This window comes from Osmia bicornis, chromosome 12 (assembly GCF_907164935.1).
Source record: "Osmia bicornis bicornis chromosome 12, iOsmBic2.1, whole genome shotgun sequence".
In the NCBI taxonomy this organism is placed as follows: Eukaryota; Metazoa; Arthropoda; class Insecta; order Hymenoptera; family Megachilidae; genus Osmia; species Osmia bicornis.
Genome location: NC_060227.1, coordinates 1,306,710 through 1,326,223, shown reverse-complemented (window position 1 = coordinate 1,326,223; position 19,514 = coordinate 1,306,710). Strand labels below are relative to the sequence as shown.

General features: G+C 30.3%; 3 protein-coding genes across 5 annotated transcripts; 1 reads left to right on the top strand and 2 right to left on the bottom strand.

Moving 5' to 3' along the window:
• Window positions 1–1,452: 1,452 nt before the first annotated feature.
• Window positions 1,453–7,203, bottom strand: LOC114874976 (protein SET). The gene is given in 7 exon segments (XM_029184786.2): window positions 1,453–4,867; window positions 4,945–5,209; window positions 5,332–5,537; window positions 5,714–5,758; window positions 5,761–5,902; window positions 6,446–6,492; window positions 6,495–7,203. Coding segments are annotated over 7 exon segments (939 nt in total). The 5' UTR covers window positions 6,703–7,203; the 3' UTR covers window positions 1,453–4,841.
• Window positions 7,204–8,176: 973 nt separating this feature from the next.
• Window positions 8,177–16,248, bottom strand: LOC114874973 (carnitine O-palmitoyltransferase 1, liver isoform). 3 transcript variants are annotated; one of them, XM_029184780.2, is made up of 15 exons: window positions 16,101–16,248; window positions 14,080–14,243; window positions 13,865–14,001; window positions 13,500–13,776; window positions 13,052–13,375; window positions 12,774–12,973; window positions 12,422–12,626; window positions 12,245–12,352; window positions 12,142–12,167; window positions 11,739–11,804; window positions 10,234–10,348; window positions 9,885–10,154; window positions 9,443–9,592; window positions 9,166–9,375; window positions 8,177–9,104 (listed from the first exon to the last, which is right to left on the bottom strand). In XM_029184780.2, exons 2-15 carry the CDS (start codon window positions 14,218–14,220, stop codon window positions 9,000–9,002), a joined length of 2,334 nt encoding a protein of 777 aa, XP_029040613.1. In that variant the 5' UTR covers window positions 14,221–14,243; window positions 16,101–16,248; the 3' UTR covers window positions 8,177–8,999. The 3 variants fall into 3 exon arrangements, with proteins under 3 accessions (XP_029040613.1, XP_029040614.1, XP_046144185.1); XM_029184781.2 differs by lacking the exon at window positions 11,739–11,804 and adding an exon at window positions 11,145–11,207 and having other exon boundaries at window positions 16,101–16,247; XM_046288229.1 differs by lacking the exon at window positions 16,101–16,248 and adding an exon at window positions 14,313–14,800.
• A 322-nt stretch (window positions 16,249–16,570) lies between these two features.
• LOC114874974 (gephyrin) lies at window positions 16,571–19,461 on the top strand. Its single transcript, XM_029184782.2, has 11 exons — window positions 16,571–16,699; window positions 16,844–16,974; window positions 17,053–17,240; window positions 17,317–17,530; window positions 17,600–17,878; window positions 17,946–18,012; window positions 18,096–18,210; window positions 18,276–18,551; window positions 18,623–18,762; window positions 18,831–19,018; window positions 19,087–19,461. The coding sequence occupies exons 1-11, from the start codon at window positions 16,669–16,671 to the stop codon at window positions 19,324–19,326; spliced, it is 1,869 nt and encodes a 622-aa protein (XP_029040615.1). The 5' UTR covers window positions 16,571–16,668; the 3' UTR covers window positions 19,327–19,461.
• Window positions 19,462–19,514: the final 53 nt, after the last annotated feature.

The window sequence follows — 19,514 nt, the reverse complement described above, 5'->3', positions numbered from 1 at the left end:
ATTCCTATTTTAATCAATAATCGCAATTAATGACTAAATTCGTACCTTAATCGTTAATTACGATGGGTGATTAAATAGCTTTTAATCGAAATCCACTGCCCAGCAGCCATCACCACCGATGGCACCGGGCAAGGATAACTGCCTTTTCATGGTTTCGCCAATCATCGAATCGGATACGGAAGACCCAACACTTAACTCTTCGTCGGCGTTTAAGGAAAAATGTAGAAACATTGTTTAATTAATTATTATTCGAAAATTCTCAAATTATATAGTTTTGAGAAAAACTGAAGAAATTATTAAGAGAAATACAAAGAAAAATAAATAAGGAAAGGACGGAATACAGCGGAATCTGTGTCAATATAAACACAAACTTACATTTATGCAAGGATATTAATCTAAAGTTAAATGTATAATTTTTTAATAAAAGGGTTTCATATATTGGGAAAACAATTTTTATAGAAACAGTCGAAAATTTATAAAATTGCCTTCAAAATTAAATTAAAATTGAGACTTTCTTCATGGTCGCCGTACGAGGGTTAAGAAGGAATGGGATGAATCAGCTAGGTATAAAATTAAGTTAAGATTCATTTTGTGAATCAAGTCATTTTCATAGTTATGAGGATGAAAATAATGAAGTTTTGTACTATTCTATTACTAGAAATTTATCAAAATAAAAAGCGATGCATTGTTCGCTAGTGACTGGATTTTAATAATAAATTTTATTTGAAGATTATTTTTTTCCTTTTTGTTCATTTACGATGACAAAAAGTTCTATGTTAGGCTTTCCATCACTTCCTAGATTTTTCAGGTACGAAAACAAGTAACAAAAGTCCCCCTTTTCATACCTTTATCCTTCAACAAAAGAAGCCTACGTTGTATCCGATTGTAAAGTACATACTGAGCATGGAAGGCTTCCCCAGAGGGAAAATGGCAATACAAGGGAAGAAGGTTCCATCAAAATCTTAATTTTGAAGATATTTGTATTAATTTCAAATTTCAAAGTAATTGAAATTCAGAATTAAAAATTTAGATTTTGTTAATTCTAAAGTGCAATTTTTAATTTTAAATTGTTAAGTTTTGAAATTTTGAAATTCAAGTTTTCGAAACTGCCAAGTATTAAAATTTACATTTCAGTTTCAAAGTTCTAAAATTTAAGTTAAGTTTCAGAATACAAAGTTCCAAAAAAATATCAATAATAAAATAAATATTGTACAACATTTTATCGAGGAAACGTTTATACACAAGTAATGGGACCTTCTTCCCCTGAAGCAGTGATGTCCAGTTGTGGAAATTTTTTTCACTAAGAAGCTGCGTGCGCATGCGTAACTGACATTACAGCTAGTGATATCGTATAATGCCATAGCTGTATACATACGCACTTGAAAGTGGCCCGCGTATTTTCTCACCGTTATAACAAATGTTGGTATTCGTATAATAAATCGGCTGCAGACGTACAAAATAGCAGTACATTTTATTGGTATTATTTATGTAGTATTCGATTTCATTAAATTAAAACTTTCTCCCCTCATTATAATTTCTGGAGCCTACTGATACCTTATATTTAAAGAATGTAAGTACCTCATTGAGAAACTCCTAATGCTTACTTACTACGCATGTGCCAGAAATCCCACACTGCACCTCACTGCCCTAAGGCGCCATTTTTCCTGAGGAAGTCCATCATGTTCGATGTTCTAAAATTTTAGAAAACATTGTTATTTATTGAAGAGAAATTTAACTCGGACAACAATTCGGATAATCGCCGTTTTGTTTCACATCCCTGCTTCCCTTTACACCAATCAAACATTTTTGTAACGAATTTTTTTACAGTTTTCAAGTATAAATAATAGAACAATGCGTGTTTAAATCTTACATTTACCGCTATGCATTACATTTTTCATGATCGTTCCTCCCTTTCATCTCCTTCCTTTGTCATATCAATCTTCAAGAAAACAACATTCTTGTAACAGAAAGAAGAAAATTATAAGAAAAATCTAGTACATTTAGAAAGCAGTTTTTACTGACAAATAAAAGCAAAACGTAGAAAAATGATTGTTTGTTTAAAAATTGATACAACAAAATTTTTTTATTCCTAGATAATGTAAAAAGTAAGTACTGTCCACCGATCACAAGAAGTTTCGCGGAACAGCACAGGGGCAAGACGGGGTACTACGCACACATCCTAGTTTTACACCAGCCTAATTAGTGATGTGATCGCTTCGACCAATGATACGTCACGACTGAAAATACGTGACCAATCAGATTAGGTTATTCTCATGGGACTTCTTGTGATCGATGGAAAGTAAACATTTCAGATAAAAAATGTGTCCAATTCATTTCTTGTATTAAAATGTCTTATATTCACCTTAATCTTATAAGTAGTTTCAAATATAAAAACTCATTCCTATCTTAAACTGACAACTTTATTTCGTTCATTTGTTGTATGATTGCGTGACACGATTACGCCGATTGATTCAAAAAATGCTTACATCCAGTTTGTTTTTTATGTCTATTCTGGTTCATTTTCGTTTCGGACTTCAGGCGTCCCTTTGTGCGACCATTATAGACGCAAGACTATTATGTCACGTTAACGTGTATTTTTCAATATCGTTAAACAGTATGGAACACAATTGGCTTCTCTAGGAAAAATAGCGATGTCTCACAAAAATTTTAATTTTGAATTATTAAATATTATATAATTTCAAAATCCCCAAAATTCAAATTTTAAAGTTCGAAAATTCCAATATTGAAACCTTGTTATATCAATATATAAGTTTCAAAGTGGCTAGTTTCGAAATCTCGAGATTCAAAATTGAAAATTTACAAAATTGCCAAGTTTCATAATTTTCAGATCCGGATTTGTACATATCAGAAAACAAAGTTTAGAAAAGTATTTAATAATAAAATAAATATTAAATGAAGTTTTACCTAGGGAAGCCTACCATGCTTAGCACTGAACATTTCCAGGATAGTGGCTGGTAAGTTTCACAATAGAATATATTTGTATATGAGCGCGCACCTTAATCCTCGAACAACGGAGTCTGGGTCAATATAAATCTTCAGTAACAATACATATATAGGAATATCAACCTAAATTTAAGTGTATAGTTTGTCAATAAAATAGTTTCATATATTGAAAAAATAATTCTTAAAGTGTAAAATTTAAAAAAAATACAAATAAAATGTGTGGCTCTTTCTATGATCCGCTGCCCGAGGGTCAAAGTATTCTAGGACGAATCAAATAATTGTTAACTTCGTTAAACGTTAACTGTTATCGTAGAAAAATAGGAATCTTATACTAAGATATTTTTCAATATCATTAATAATTTGAATAGAAAGATTATCTCCTTAAGTTCGAAATTATCTTTTATCCAAGATCTACCAAACAGGTTTCATTTCAAAAACGTTTCTTGCATAGCGATTAAATCATACATTTGTTTTGAGCGATTTAATTATTTGATTTTTCCTAGACTCCATAGGGAACGCCGATGAAATTTTTAATAGAACCTTTTATTCGTACCGAGATTTAAAATCGTTTGCAATGTGATCCATCGTTGGCACATCGCTGGAAATATAACAGGGTTGTGATTACTTCTGATTCTAACATCACCTTCGGATCGTAACAGTAATTTAAAAAGATGTTGCTAGAATCAGAAGTGTCGTGAAAAACGCTTGAGACGTATTTTCTTTTCCAAATAGTAGAAATGTTTATAACGTAAAATCTGGAAGAATAAGAACGAGGTGAGTTTTCGTACATCAATTTACATTTTGAGTGTGACAAGTTTCAATTCATCATTCATTGAAATATTCATTGAAATTAATATTTCTTTCTCTATACATGTGGAATAGTAGCGTTGCGCCGGGTTTAGATAAAATTTCATGCATAAATACAATAGGATATATTTCGTTAACTTAAACTATCACTAGATTAAAGTATAATTTTAAATAATTAAAAAACTCTTAATCGATACATCCTTTTTATATTTTTTCTGCAGATAAAAAAAATGTAAGTTTAACATTCTTTATCATAAAATAGTAGTATCCAAACAATACAAATAATCGTATGAAAAATAATGATTTTATAAAAAAAAAAGAAAATATGTACGTTTTATACACTTTTGTACATGTCCCTACATTTTCCGATATGTTGTTAATCCACTTTCAAAGTAACTTATTGAATAGTCGTATATAGAGAAGTAAATGTATTAGTTACAATTTTCTACAAATCTATTATTTAACTGTTACAAAAAAATAAATCTCTCAGCGACAAATATTTGCTGTAATGTCACTCTCAAAAATATCTAAAACACCTCGTTCCGGAATTAATGTAATAGAACAAATATTCGTGAGGAAACAAGATGAAAAGAACACCTGTCCACAATCTTGTTACATCTTATAATTTATTTACTCCTTAATGTAATTGTAACACGATGAAGCTGAGCAGGTGTTCTTCATCGTATACCTACTATATAGAGAATGACTAGGCCATATGAATATAACTTAGGAATTTCCGGTACTCTATTCCATTATTTAAAAAAAAAAAGTACTGTGTAAAACCTATCTAATTTATGTAAGACCGTATTTTCTTTAATTTCGGCACAATCGAGTAAATATTATTACTTTTGTACACGCGATTTTCATTTGCGCCGATAAAGATTAGGTCTGTTTTATTCAGTTTTCTATTTATATTTTTCTCAATATCGTCCCGAGGTTTATTCATATGGCTCATTATACTCTGTCCTGCACACTTCATCTATTTTCAATCAATGTGATGCGTATTTTCAGCGATTCTTTTTTCATTGTCTATGACTGTAACCATTGCTGTGAGAAACAAACTTCAAATCCTATTCTGGTTCTTCCCCATCTGCATCTGTAATGCAAACATAATATTATGAAACTATAATAACTCTAAATAACTTAAAAATCACATATAAATATTCTTTATACCTTCACGAACAACTTCGTCGTCTACTAAAAAATCGTCTTCTTCGTTTACCCCATCGTCTTCATCATTCACAGCCTCTTCTTCCTCTTCATCTTCATCCACATCATCTTCAACCACAACTATACTATCGTCTCCTTCTTCACCCTCCCCTGCTTCATCGCCGTCATCCGCACCACCTTCTTCTTCCTCCTCCTCTTCTTCTGTGTCACATTCTTCGCCATCCCCTTCAATACCGTTTTCAACATCCATATCTGGTGCCAAATAATACTAAAAACATATTCTTATTATTATTGTTATTATTATGCAATAATACAATTAATGTACACTATATCACAATATAATTTACAACCATCATACACACATTAATATACCTAAGGGAATTAATATACCTGCAATGGATTAGGCCACATATCATCTTTAATTAACTCTGCTATTTCGTCTGAACTTGGGTCCCCATGATCCGTAAACCAATCAAAGAATGACCTGTGTTTCAGTGGCCTTTTACGACCTTTCAGTGGGGCTTTGGTTTTTGCTCTTTTCGTTAAGTCTGCACCTTCTTTCCAACGTATAGGTGTGCTTTGTGATGCTGGATCTCCTGCAAAAGTGCAGGAGATACATCAAAACTATGATTATCCAACAAAAAGTTTTGCTACTATTTTAAATAAATTAGAAGAATACACAATAAAACCTTATATTTATGAATAATAATATTATAATTAAATAAAAGTAGCTTCAAGAGATTAATAACGCTTAATCTTAAAATGGGCTCACCAGAAGAACCTAGATGAAATTCCTTTGTAAGAACATCATTTTCAAATATGGGTTTTCATCAAAATAAAAATTAATTCTATATCCAGATTTGATGTCTTCAAATTCTTCAACTTCTAATTTGTTTAAAAACCGAAGCGCATCTTCTTCATCTTCTTCCAATATTTCTGCTATTTCTTTATTGTTTACAAACTATTTATGTGTTAAGGAATTCTATGTAATATTTTGTACATTTACAGAAAATGATTATATACTAAATTCAATGATAAATTATGAATATTTATTATGTATAAAACTAATAATATCTATTGCTATATCACTAATATGTTATTTTCAATATAATTTTATTTGCTTTGACTAAAATTAAATGTAAAAGATTAAATTAGTTAATTTATTAGTACATACAATTTACCTTTGTATTTTTTTAATATTTCAAAACTGTCCTATAGTGTAACTTATATTGCAATTTGTAATGTATGGTATCATATAAAATAAGAATATATTAAATATATTAAATACAAAAGGCTGTATTTCCGCAACAATGTTTTTCAACAAGAATTTTAATAAAAAATAAATAAGTTTATGTTACATTCCGCGTGACCGCATGTAGTTATACGTTTACAAGTAGGCAAGATGGCGACTAGCGCCGGTGGACGCCGGCATTGTCGAGAAACGTCAAAGATACATTAATAACTATTATTAACGAGTACGTAATATCATAATACGAAAGGATACAGCAGTAACCCAAAAATTGGGTATCCTTTTGATAATGTCATTCCGCTCTGAAAATAGGGCTTACGCAACTTATTATACTTCTTCTCAACTTCGAGGATTTCGTCGCTGGCCTTCTCATTGAGGCCATCGATTTGATTCTGACACCCGTCGATTTCTTCGAGTGTCTTCTGTATTTCAATATCATAATCACGAGATTCAACACCCTCGCCCGAACCTGGATCCTCTAATTCCTTGGCCTTTTTATTCGGCGAAGACATCGTTCAACCCGCGCTCTTGTCACTACACCACTATGTTTATTTTCAGTATACACTCACTCCGCGTTCGTCACGCTCGTATCGCAAATTCGCGGCGCGCAAGCAAGCTGAGCTCTAACCACAAATCCGATAATGTAACTAGACGTGCAACTATATTAGAAACTTCTACTCCATCTGTTATTGTAACAGAATAACAAATTTTTGATTCAAAGTTAGTTCTCATCACAAGAGAACGTACTTTTCGGAGAACGACTTTTCGTTTGCATTGCGCATGTTAGCTCTGATTGGTTATAATCACGGTCGTACCCAGGCTCAGGCCCTCCTAACTTCCATATTTCGTGCTGTAATGCAAATTAGTTCATGCGCAAAAATATTTGAATAGCTGATGTCACTACGAATACATTATATCGGTGATACGTACCAATCAAATTGCGTTGTTCTCATGGAACTGCTTGTGATTGGTTTACAGTAAATATTTAAAAAAAGATTTGGAAAAGGTTTAATCATCAATTCCCAATTATTTATTAAGTACAAATTCGAACACACAGTTTTCAGCAAAATACTGTTTTTTAAAGAACTGTTGAAATTCATAAGAAAATACACATCTAAGAATAACTATTTTTATTTAAGCATAAAAGATTCCTTCTTATATGCTTCTGTATGACAATTTTATTGAATTTTTAAAACTCTGACTTTAAAAACAACCATAGTTGTTTAATATATAACAGATACATGCTCTTCAGTTTATTTAAAACTACTTTTCTTATGTGTGTAAATGCAATAATTATAATAATTAGCAAATTTATCTCTATATATTACATATATCATTTTTACTTATCATTAATTCCTCTTTTTTTTAACAGTATCGAATTGCCGAAAGGTCGAAGTGTTTACAATTACTGCAAGTTTAAATTTGAAACTTCCATTGTAATACAGATTAATTTTGTGCTTGAAGAAAAAGGAAATTGAAAATTTATTTTTAAAAATTATAGTAATTTCGATTATTAAAATAAACATTGTTATCAATGATCATGCTTCACTTGTCAATAGTATTTTAAATGCATAAGAACACAGGGAAATATTTAAATTTGAAATTGTAATCGAATTAACATGTACACCTAAGATTATGGTACATTTCATTTCTCGTATATAATTTATATCAAAGAAATAAATATACTAATATTAGGATTGTAAATTTCCATTATAAAAGCACCAATACATTGAATTATAATTTTAACAAAGAGGTAAATACTTCACATGTTGTACAAGGTGTTCAAAAAAAACCATTCGAGATTTATATGATACATAGGTCACCATCCTGATTAAAATACTGTTCATATGCATATAAGAATTAGTAAAGGCTACTTACTAAGATTTTTATAATCAGAATGTTATGCCCTATATATCATATAAATCTTAAATATATTTTTGCAACAACCTGTATAAAACTATCTACAACAATAAAGCCTTGCATTGATAGGTTGCAGAAATTGATTTATGGCATATTATTTAATATATTTTTATACTAATTACTAACATGATTACATTGTATTAAAAGTGACAAGTTGTTAATGTAAAACTTATTATTAATAAAATATAATAATTTCTTTAATGAGATTCGTGTACGATTTCTTTCGAATTTATATGCCGTTATGAATTATAACTTTGTCAGTATGCATTTAATACTTTAGTAGCAATGACAATCATCAATTCATTTATAAATATCTGATAAAGCGAGTATAGAGTATTTTTTGAAGAACAATGCTAAAACAATGCTTGTTTTGTTATTTATATTCCATACAAATGAGTTACTTAAAAAAAAAGATATCTGAAAAATTAAAACTTTTAAGATAATAATGTTTTGAATGTTTAGTAGTCAATTCCTGTAAATGCTATTATAATTGACAGTTCCTTCTTACTTAAAAATAGCTTTTCTTTACAAATGTTCATTACAAAAATAAGTATAGGTAAACTATACGCGTTTCATCACTTTCATGTACATTGTATAATATCAAAGAGTATGAAATATAAATCTTTTGTATACGAAGTTACTTAAAGATCATTCGCAAGTTAACAACCAAAAACTTGCTTCATATATTTGTTGAATTATGTTCAGCTTTACCTTAATTTTTCATTTGTACTTTTAGTAACTTCCTGCTTAATGTATCTGTCCAGGTAATTGTTGGTGCATTTAATTCTGTGGAGGAATAGCATTTTGCAAACTTATAAAAGGAAATGTTTAAGACTCTAAGTCTCCACAAGTGCACATAATATTACATTTCTTCTGCACTGTAAAATGATTACATAGAACCATTCTTTTGTGCTTGTAGTTTTTTATATTCAACGAACAAATTCTTCATATCGTCCAACGACTTCTCTATTTGTTTTGCAAATCTGGCAGCATTCTAAAACAAGTAAAATTATGTTAAAAATACGATTAATAATGAGTTTATTTAATACACTTACAGTTTTTGGAGAACTACGTTTGCATGAGATATGGAAAAACAAAAGATTTTCTCCAGCAATAATATAAGAAACCCCATAACCATCATCGGCCACAGGGCCAAAACCACCTCCCGCAGAAATACAATTAGGATGTTTTTTCAAATTTATTAATGATGTTTGACCATGTGGAGTCTGTGAAGTAGATAACTTCCATGGTTCGCTTAAAACTTCCTGAAAAACAGAAATTACCATTTAAAAATGATCTTCCAGGTAAATATATTACCTTATAAATTATCACCTTCAAGAAAGGAGAATCCACTTCTAAATACTTGGATACTACATATAAACAAAACAGATGTCTATCTATTCCTTTGCCACACATTGCATCTTGATAACCTTTTTGATGTTGCTTTGCTGCTGCTAGCAATAATTTATATTTAAGGTCTGTCTGTAATAATAAAATGTTTATAAATGCGATACAACCTGTATAATTAATAGTTATAGCCAAAGGGTAAAGCAGAATAAAATGGACAAAAGTGCCATTGAGTCCAATTTAATTGACAATGCGCCATTCAATAGCCTATCAAAAGAACAGTGAACTGTATGTTAGGCCCTTTGTATAAAAATGTATAATATTCATAACTATTTTATAATAGTCGTTTGTTATTATAAACAGAATAAAACGTTTATCAATCAACATTAAAAACTTAGATTTTATTAAAAAAATTTGAATTACTTACAGTAGCATCTTTATCTTCCATTGTTTTAACCCACTCTGTAGATTCAATTGTACATGGTCTTACTGTTTCTGTTCTTCCTTCTCTGAACAGTCTAGTCATGGATGCTTCATAAGTTAAATTAAATTTACCAGAATCACGGAAGTAGGCCAATTGAAGAGCCATTTGTATATATGCATCCGGTGACATAGAATTAACTTTCATGAAACCTTTACCATATGCATTGTGTACATAAATGCGTAATTCAACGTCATTTAACAAATTCTGTGCAACCTGATAATTAAAAGTATTATATAACATTTCCCTTTTTTAACAGATATTTGTACATTAAAAATTTCAACAATTTTTTTACTTCATTTGATTTTTCAATAGCTTCTATACAATTCTGGTTTAAGTCCCATTGAAGCCGTGTAGCAGGTGGAGGTGTAAATTCGGGGTCCCCTTTAACATGACCATCCTCTTTATATCTGCAATATATTTTAACGAATTCTTTAAAACATTAGATATGGTAAAATAAAATATAGTTATAAAGTATGAGAATGAGCAATAAGCAAGTTTATACAAAAATCAAAGTTGCAGTTTATGAATATGAGTGTGTATTATTGTTTATGAACACAAACACTATAATAAAATCGTACCTTTGGATTAAGTAGATAAGATACAATTGCTACATTGTATGTAAACAATAATAAATAGAAACTATCCAATATAGTTTTTTTTATTAATAAGCCACTTACGATTGTTTGAATTTTATATAATTATTGTAATAAAAATGTAACAAGTAAAATAAATAAAAGCATGAGTGTGCATGTTAAATCTTATGTTTTACATTTACCTTCCAAAAGATTTTTAATAAATCTTGATTTTTTAGCAGTTTTTATTATTAAGATGTTTGTGTCCATTTTGTTCTCCACACATTGCAATTTTTAACAAGAAGGTATGTATAAGTTCATAATAAAGTTTAGTAAATGATTGTGCTTCAAATATTGAAACTAATGACATTTTACCAGGTACTTCTTGGTTTAGTCGTATTTCACAAGAGGAGATCTTGTTAAATTTTAACATTAAATATTTTGCTATTAACTATATATATCTATAACCGCACATTAGTAGTTACAGTATCATTGTGTAGAAGTTTATTGAAAAGTTAATGTCTTTAATCTCCTGAAAGCATACGTGTAAGAATTCACATACATATTATATACACAGTATTAGTAAATAGAAAGGTATGGTGTTAATAGAAAAATAATTAAGAAAAATTACCCCATTTCCACATCATTAGCTATAACATATTCCCATAGAGATCCCATGATAGGTGCGTCTGCCCTAATAAGAGCATATTGTAGAAAAAATTATTAAATCTATTACATTTAAAATAAACATTTCAGTTTTGTTAATTATTAAAATGATTAATAATTGAAAAATAAATAAAACAAAGAGATGGCAGAGTTCATATAAAAAAGTATTGACTATTAAATTTTCCTAAATCTTTAAAGACAAATTTTAATAAACGTGGTTTTTTTAATCAACAATTAGCTTATGTTTACAAACATATATTCACATTTATTTTACTTTATATCAAATAATGAATTTGTATTGTACTACGGATTAATATTTTGCTTACGAGAATTGTTTAAAAACAGGAAAGTACAATTTTTACAAAAATTGAGTATCTACATAAAATTTAAAGTACATTAATAAATCAGTTAAGCTTGAAAGTAATTATTGAAGTTTTTCAATAATAGTTAAAGTAATTACAGTGAAGGTTTAAAGTGAACGCAGAATAAGTAGAAGAAGCAAAAGAACAGTAACGAGTGAAACCTAGCACCGTGAAAGCAATGAATTTAAGATCCTTACTTTCCAGTATCGTTTTCCTGAGATATCACGTACTCCCACAAATGTGACATCACTGCAGCATCTGCCCTGCTCATTACTTTTTGTTATTTATCAACCCCAATATAGTTTATCATATTTTTATAATAATTTAAACAGAGTTTTAAGAAAATGTTATTCAAATAAATAAAATACTAACACTTCTATTAATTTATAAATGGAATAATATTGTATACTTCTTCATTTTTATGAAGTTAAAAAAGCTATAAATATAGTAATAAAACAAAGAGTAAAAATATATGTAACACTTTCTAAATACATAGATGTTACGTAATAATGAAGATGATTCAGTATGAAACAATTCTTTTTCAACCATCTTCTTGTTTTACATTTTACTTTTTTATTATATAAAAACTTAAAAACTTACCACGAATGTTCAGCATTGAATCCAGTCTGAAAAATAAAATGATATATTTAATAATTGTTACGTTATAGTGCACTGATTTAATATTATCAATAATATTACTTACTCTACCATTAGTGCCTATGCATAAAGTAAAAGATTTGTCAAACCATCTGTCGTATCCTGTACCATGTAATAGAATTCGTCCATATTGATCTAATTTTTCTGGATCCATCTATTAATACATAAAACATAAATTTATTGATATATAAATAAAATTCATCGCAATTTAAATAATACTTACTGGGTCATATATATATGGCATATCATCTAGTACAACTACAAACGCTGCTTTTTCAATTAGGTCTAAAGATGCTTTATTAACTCCCTTTGAAAAGAATTCTTCTCTAGCTATGGCCCATGCAGTTCTTTCACCTGCTGTTAAAGCAGCCAATTTTTCTTCCCCTTCTGAGGGCTTTGATTTATCATCTAAAATTTGTTGCATCTGACTGGAATATACATAATTCACCATTTAATCATGAATAACCATTACTTATAAAATGAATAGAGTTATACCAGTTTAGTTTAAAAAAAGAATTAGGTCGATAGCTGCTACAGTAACACTTTATTTGACTCACCCTGAATATTTTACTTACATTTCGATTTCACAAGGTTGAAGAATTCTGTTTTTGTGATAAATAAAAACTTTAAAGTATCTTCCCTTATGATACACAACGATGTGCTTAGAATCCTGATAATGTACAAGTTTGTCTGTCTCGCGTCCTGGTATTCTTGTAGTGTTAAATAATCTTTCATATTGCCATGAACATAAAGGCACCAGTCCTTGAATTAAAATCTAAAAACAAAAAGCAATATTAAATATTCCATAATATTTTCCTTACTAAGAAATATATTCTTAATTACTGTCACTAACCGGTTCTAATTCTTGACGTTCGATGAGACGTCTATATTGCAAACATGAATAAATAACGCTTGCGGCCCGAGCAGTTTGTATCTTGGTGGGATGCATCAAAATAGCATCGATGCCGTAAAAGTTGGAGTTCACCATAATGGGAGATCTACCACGTAGGTAAACATATTCTTCCCACCAATCAGAAACATAATTAGTAGCCCACCAAGATTTCAATATCAGATAATGTTGAAGTTTTACACCGATGCCCTTTTGAAATTCATTGGCCAGTGTCTCCATACGAGCATAATTTTCATCGTCGAGTAAAGGTCGAATACTTCGCAAGTACTATTTAAATAATAATCCAATTATGTATTTTACAATTGCTTTGGTTACGATAAAAGAAACGAAAAATTATTTCAGGGATTCACTCGCAACTAATATAAGATTACAAAGTATTCTATAATCTAACCCGTTTCATAGTATCCTCTACTGTGGGTAATGGTAGCCGTGGTAAGGACCCTTGAAAACTGTATAGCATTGGCTTGTGCCATCCAAAGAATAACCTTACTAATGTAGTCCACATTTTAGTAATTTTTGAAGTACTAGACCCCTTTTCTCTGGATTCATACATCCATCCTTTGTACATAAGTAATAATTTCAAAGTGTATCGAATCAGATGTATCACCATCAACCATAACATTAATCCAAACATAAAGGATCCTAATAAATGTGCCAATATTACAGACCTATCAACATAACAAGAAATGAATAATTAATATTACCTACTGTACAATGATTGCACAAAAGTTATATTTAAAAGATTAACTAAATTACCCTGAAAAATAGGGTGCAGCTTTTCCAACAGGATCATAGGGTACTTTAAATCCTGCAAAATGTATTACAGTCACCACAGCTATGGTAAACCATAAACTTTCCAAGGAAGCAGGGTATACACCACTTCTCAGATTGTTCTAAAATTTAATTCAAATACTTTGCTAGACCTGCTTAGGCATTATATTTTAAATCAATGTATTATTTTATTTACTTACAACAAATCTGAAGAACCTCTTCTTCCAAGAGCGAATACCTGATTGCCATACCAAGTGTAAAACTTCTCTATCAAAATTAACATCCCATCCTTCATGAGTAATGGAAAAACTGAATGCTACAGCTGAATGTGCTTCTGCCATGTCATCTATTAACTGTTACAATCCTAAAATGAATAGCAACATTAATAATAATATAAATCTGCTGTAAAAAAATACAATTTTTATTGACCTACATTTCACTATAAGAACAAGATTTTTGGTATTGTATATTTTTAATTCTTTCTCATACTTTTTGTACATGAAACTGTATACTTATGTATATACTTTACTATAAAAACGCGGGAAACATTTATATTTGCATCTAAACAATGAATTGTAATTTTTCATTTGTACATGGTATTTTATTCTACAATAAAAATCAACACATTGTTCAGCTATAATTTCTGTGTGTATGTACTTTCAGATAGTGCAGTTTACAGCTTGTATGCTTCATTTAAGGTATATAAGTACATATGTATAACCTTGGACTTTGGACCGCTGTTCATTTGATTCGAAGCGCGGCCATAATTTTAGCAAACAATTACCCGATTTCGCTACACACGCTAAGTCCATCCGCAAATTATATCCCTAGTCAGTGTCTATTACAAATTATAATAACGTAGTTCATAATAATTATCCTCGAAATTTTAGCAAATAACAATAACATAAACCTCTTCGCGCTTACAACATAACCGGATGCGTATAAATAATAGGGTAGTGCTTTGAACCAGTTCTTCACAATAACAGATTGCTCAACAAGTAAATGTTTTAAAAACTATAGTTTCATTTTATTATTTCGCTCTGATTTATATCGAACGAGAAAGTTTTTGAAATATTTCATTTGAGTATATATTTTATTTAGTCAGCCAATGTGTGCATAGTACCTCTTCTTGCTCCTGTATCGCCCCGCGCGACTTCTTATAATCAGTACTTACATATGTATATTATTCTCGTTATGAATGAAACGTCTTTGATAAGATACAGCTGTTTTAGTACCATAGTTAAATAAACATGCTTGTATTATCAAATATCCGTACTCAATCGTTACGCACTGATAAATGCGTCACAATGAATTCTGATAAATAACAATTACTACGCTAATTACAATTCAGTGATGGATATTGTCTTTTAGGAACCTTGGGCGAAAAAAATATTTGGATTCCAACTTAAAAATATGGATGAACTTGAAGAAAAGGAGCTCCCCCTCTGATGTTTAAAAAACGTGTTAATAATTAATCTGACACCTTCGTGTGACCGTTTCAAATAATTTCCTTAAGTAGATAATCTGAAAAAGTCAAACTAATTGCTCGTTAACGATAATGACGCAGTAAAAAATGTAAATTGAAAAAGAAAAAGGTTGATGTTTAATACAATATCGGCTTCCTGTAAATATGGTGAATCACCGTGTATAAATTAAAATTCTTAGATCATTGTAAACAATATATTGATCATATCCATATGGAATATTAAAAGCATGTATAAATGTTTTTTTAAGATGTGCTTCTAACGAATTTGGGGCAAAATAGAAATTTTAAGCTTCAAGTAGCGACTCAAAATGAGATATAATTAACTTTCTCCGAAGTGTTATTTAACACATTACTAAGAGACATTGTTGAGATTTCAATGTGTTATGCGTTCATTCCAACGCAATATAAAATTAATATATGAATTGTGATCATTCGTGTTAAATACATTTATACAATACAAAACAGTTATGTTCTTTTTTGTCAGGTAAACATTTATGCCCGTTACTTTATTTCGTTTGTATAAATGCGACGAAAGTCGAAGGTTATTAGCCTTAAGAAACGAAACTTGACGCTGATTGGTTGTACCGAAGGGGGTGTGTATGGTCGTGCCTCCCATCTTGGATTTTTATGCGTAAGTAGGCCAAAATAATATACTGTTCTTATTAATAGAATGCTACTTTCCCACACATTGTTTACATTAACGACAAAATGAAAGTTAATTAATAAAAATATTACCGTAGTTATCAGTAATTCCTGCGACGTGAAAGTAAACCAATTGTCAACAAAACTTCACAAGCTGATGTGCAAAGAGTAATCTCCAAGCACCTCGATCCTTCTGTTGCACTACTATCGCTGAGACCACTGAGACTGAGACTTCTCACTTCCCAGCATTTGATTCAGAATGTTCTTACAGCGACTAGAGATCGATTAAGACTGGATATGCCTTTGTTACCTAAGAGTTACGACTTTGGGGTACAAGGTACCCCAAGGTGAGATTAGGTTTGCGCAATCGGTATAACAGTCGTATCTATTTTATCAGTTCTTATATATACTTGATGTCACGAGAGTCCATAACTAAGTGCGCAGGTTGGAAGATGGTGGGGGAACGCAGCGAGCTCTCCGCCAATCGCTTTCCACATCCTCTGGAATTTCGCCAATCAGAACGACCATGCGCAGAAAAGAACGAAAACTGGCCTTTTCGCAGTTTTGGACTTACGGACTCTGGTGACATCAAGTATAGATTTATGCTAGTTATCTATACACAGTGATTGATTTAAATACGTGGCAATATTTATATAAAATTATGAATTCAATAAGATTTGGATTATTAACAGGTAAATATTATATATTTTATTGTTTTTCAACTTATTATTGAATTTTTTGTTTATTTACCACTATTAACTTTACTTATTCTACTGTATCATAAAATAATAATAAGGGTTTCAATATACGAAAATTTTATTAACTTTTATTATTAGTAAGCGATAGCTGCTTTGAGTATAAAAAGGAGGATAAAAGTGGACCAGAGGTAGAAACTGAAATTGAACAAATTTTAAGAGGTCAAATATGTCATAAAAGTATTGTTCCGGATGATGCATATGCAATAAAGGTATATTCATTTATTATAATACAGAATTTTAAAGAAGGCATTACAATGTTAGTTTACTCATTTATTCATTGTATTTAGGAGAAGCTGATTTCTTGGAGTGATAGCGGACATGTAGATGTTATTTTCACCATTGGTGGGACAGGATTTTCAAAAAGAGATGTAACTCCAGAAGCAACAAAAGAAATTATTCAAAAAGAAGCTCCTGGGATAGTTATAGCAATGCTAATGTCAAGTCTACAAATTACTCCAATGGCTATGTTATCAAGGTATTATTTATTAAAAGTTAGCTGTAATGTACTTGTAGATCCTACTATTAATAATATTTCAATGCATTTTATTAAGAGCTATATGTGGAATACGGGGTAGAACAATAATTATTAACCTACCAGGGTCTCCAAAAGCTGCAAAGGAATGTTTAAGTATAATTGCACCTGCTATACCTCATGCTATTGATCTACTTAAAGACAACAAGGAAAGCATAAGAGACGCGCACGGATATATACAAAATGATTCTACTGAAAAAATCTCTGTCCAAGAATGTCGAAATAAAACTTCAGTAAGATTGGATTTTTCTTCTTATTTGATGAATGTATTACAGAAAATGTATATCAAGAAATTCTTATAGTTATGTTTGGGAAGTATAACTAAACGAAACAGAGAATCGCCATACCCTATGATTTCTGTAGAAGAAGCCTTACAAATGATATTAAAATATGTTGAACCATTAAGCAACAAATCAAATGAAGATTTGGAAAAAGTTCATGGCAAAATATTGAATGGCAATTTGTATTCTAAATATGATTTACCACCATTTAGAGCGTCTATTAAAGACGGTTATGCAGTCTTGGCAAATGATGGAAAAGGCAGGAGAAAAGTATTGAATGGAATAAAAGCAGGGGGCGTTGTAAGCTACAGTTACGATAAGTTATGATTATAAAAGTACCGCAAATTTTACTCCCATGTATTTATAGGCCACTGGAATTAATCTTCAACCTGGTACATGTGTAAGAGTAAATACAGGTGCTCCGATTCCAGATGGTAAATTCAACCATACTTTATCCAAGTGTAATCTTTGATTTTCTCTATGTTAATTTTCATATTTATTTTTCATTATTTTGTAGACGCAACAGCTGTTGTTCAAGTTGAAGATACTAAACTTATAAAAGGAACTGACGATAATACAGAAGAGAAAGAAATCGAAATTATGTCAGAAGTAAAACATGGACAAGACATTAGGTATTTTACTTTTAATAATACGGAAATAACTAAATAAAAAAATAATTAACACAATTTATTTTAAGACCTATTGGCTGTGATATTAAAAAAGGAGAGTTAATTCTAAAGGCAGGAACAAAACTTGGAGCAATAGAACTTGGCCTTGCTGCAGCATGTGGTTATAAACAAGTATTGATCACCGATGTTCCAAAAATTGGTGTATTGTCTACCGGAGATGAATTGCAATGCCCTGGGACAGCTTTAATGCCGGGGCATATATACGATAGTAACAAAGTTACATTGTTATTAATGTTACGAGAAAACGGCTATGATGCTCTGGACATGGGCATTGCAATAGATGAGTAAGCATATTTATACATATAGAGTAATACAAGTGTGAATTATTTAAATTAATTTTTTCCGTATTATATAGTGAACACGTAATGGTGAACAAGATTAAACATGCTTTAAAACAAGTTGACGTGTTAATTACATCAGGTTCTGTATCTATGGGTGACAGAGATATGTTAAAACCTATTTTACAACATTATTTTGACGCTACAATACATTTTGGTAAGACTAATAATGAAATAAGATCATTATTCTTTATAAAGAGAAACTAATAGTAAATGTATATTCAGGACGTGTAAACATGAAACCTGGAAAACCAACAACTTTTGCAACATGTATGTTTCAAAATAGAAAAAAATATTTGCTATGTTTACCCGGTAATCCAGTTTCGGCAACTGTTACTATGTACTTATTTGTACTACCTTTACTAAAGCAATTATCTAAGGACTACTCCACACCTACTATTGTGAAAGCAAAAGTGTGTACTATTTTTATTTCATTATTAACTATTAAATTATACGATATTTAATATATTTCTTATGGTAGTTGACATCATCTTATAATTTGGATCCGCGTGCCGAATACGTAAGAGCAATATTAAAATGGACTGACACGGATACACTACCATTAGCTTATAGTACTGGAAACCAAATTAGTAGTAAATTACTTAGCTGCAGAAATGCAAATGCATTATTAATGTTACCAGCCCGTACAACACAAAAGACTGTATTACAACAAGGAGAGGTTGTACAAGCAATGCTGTTGGGATTTATGCAGTATACATAATTAAATGAAGGGAAGAATGCTAAATAAAAAAATAAAAATGAAATTATTGTAAATGTTTCAGAATTTAATAGTTAACAGAGTTAGTTTTATTAATAGAATTCAAAATATATTTGTAAATAATTTGTACGAACTTTTAAGGGGTAAGGAAAATAAAAATTATTATATTTAAATACCTGTTATGGTTGCAC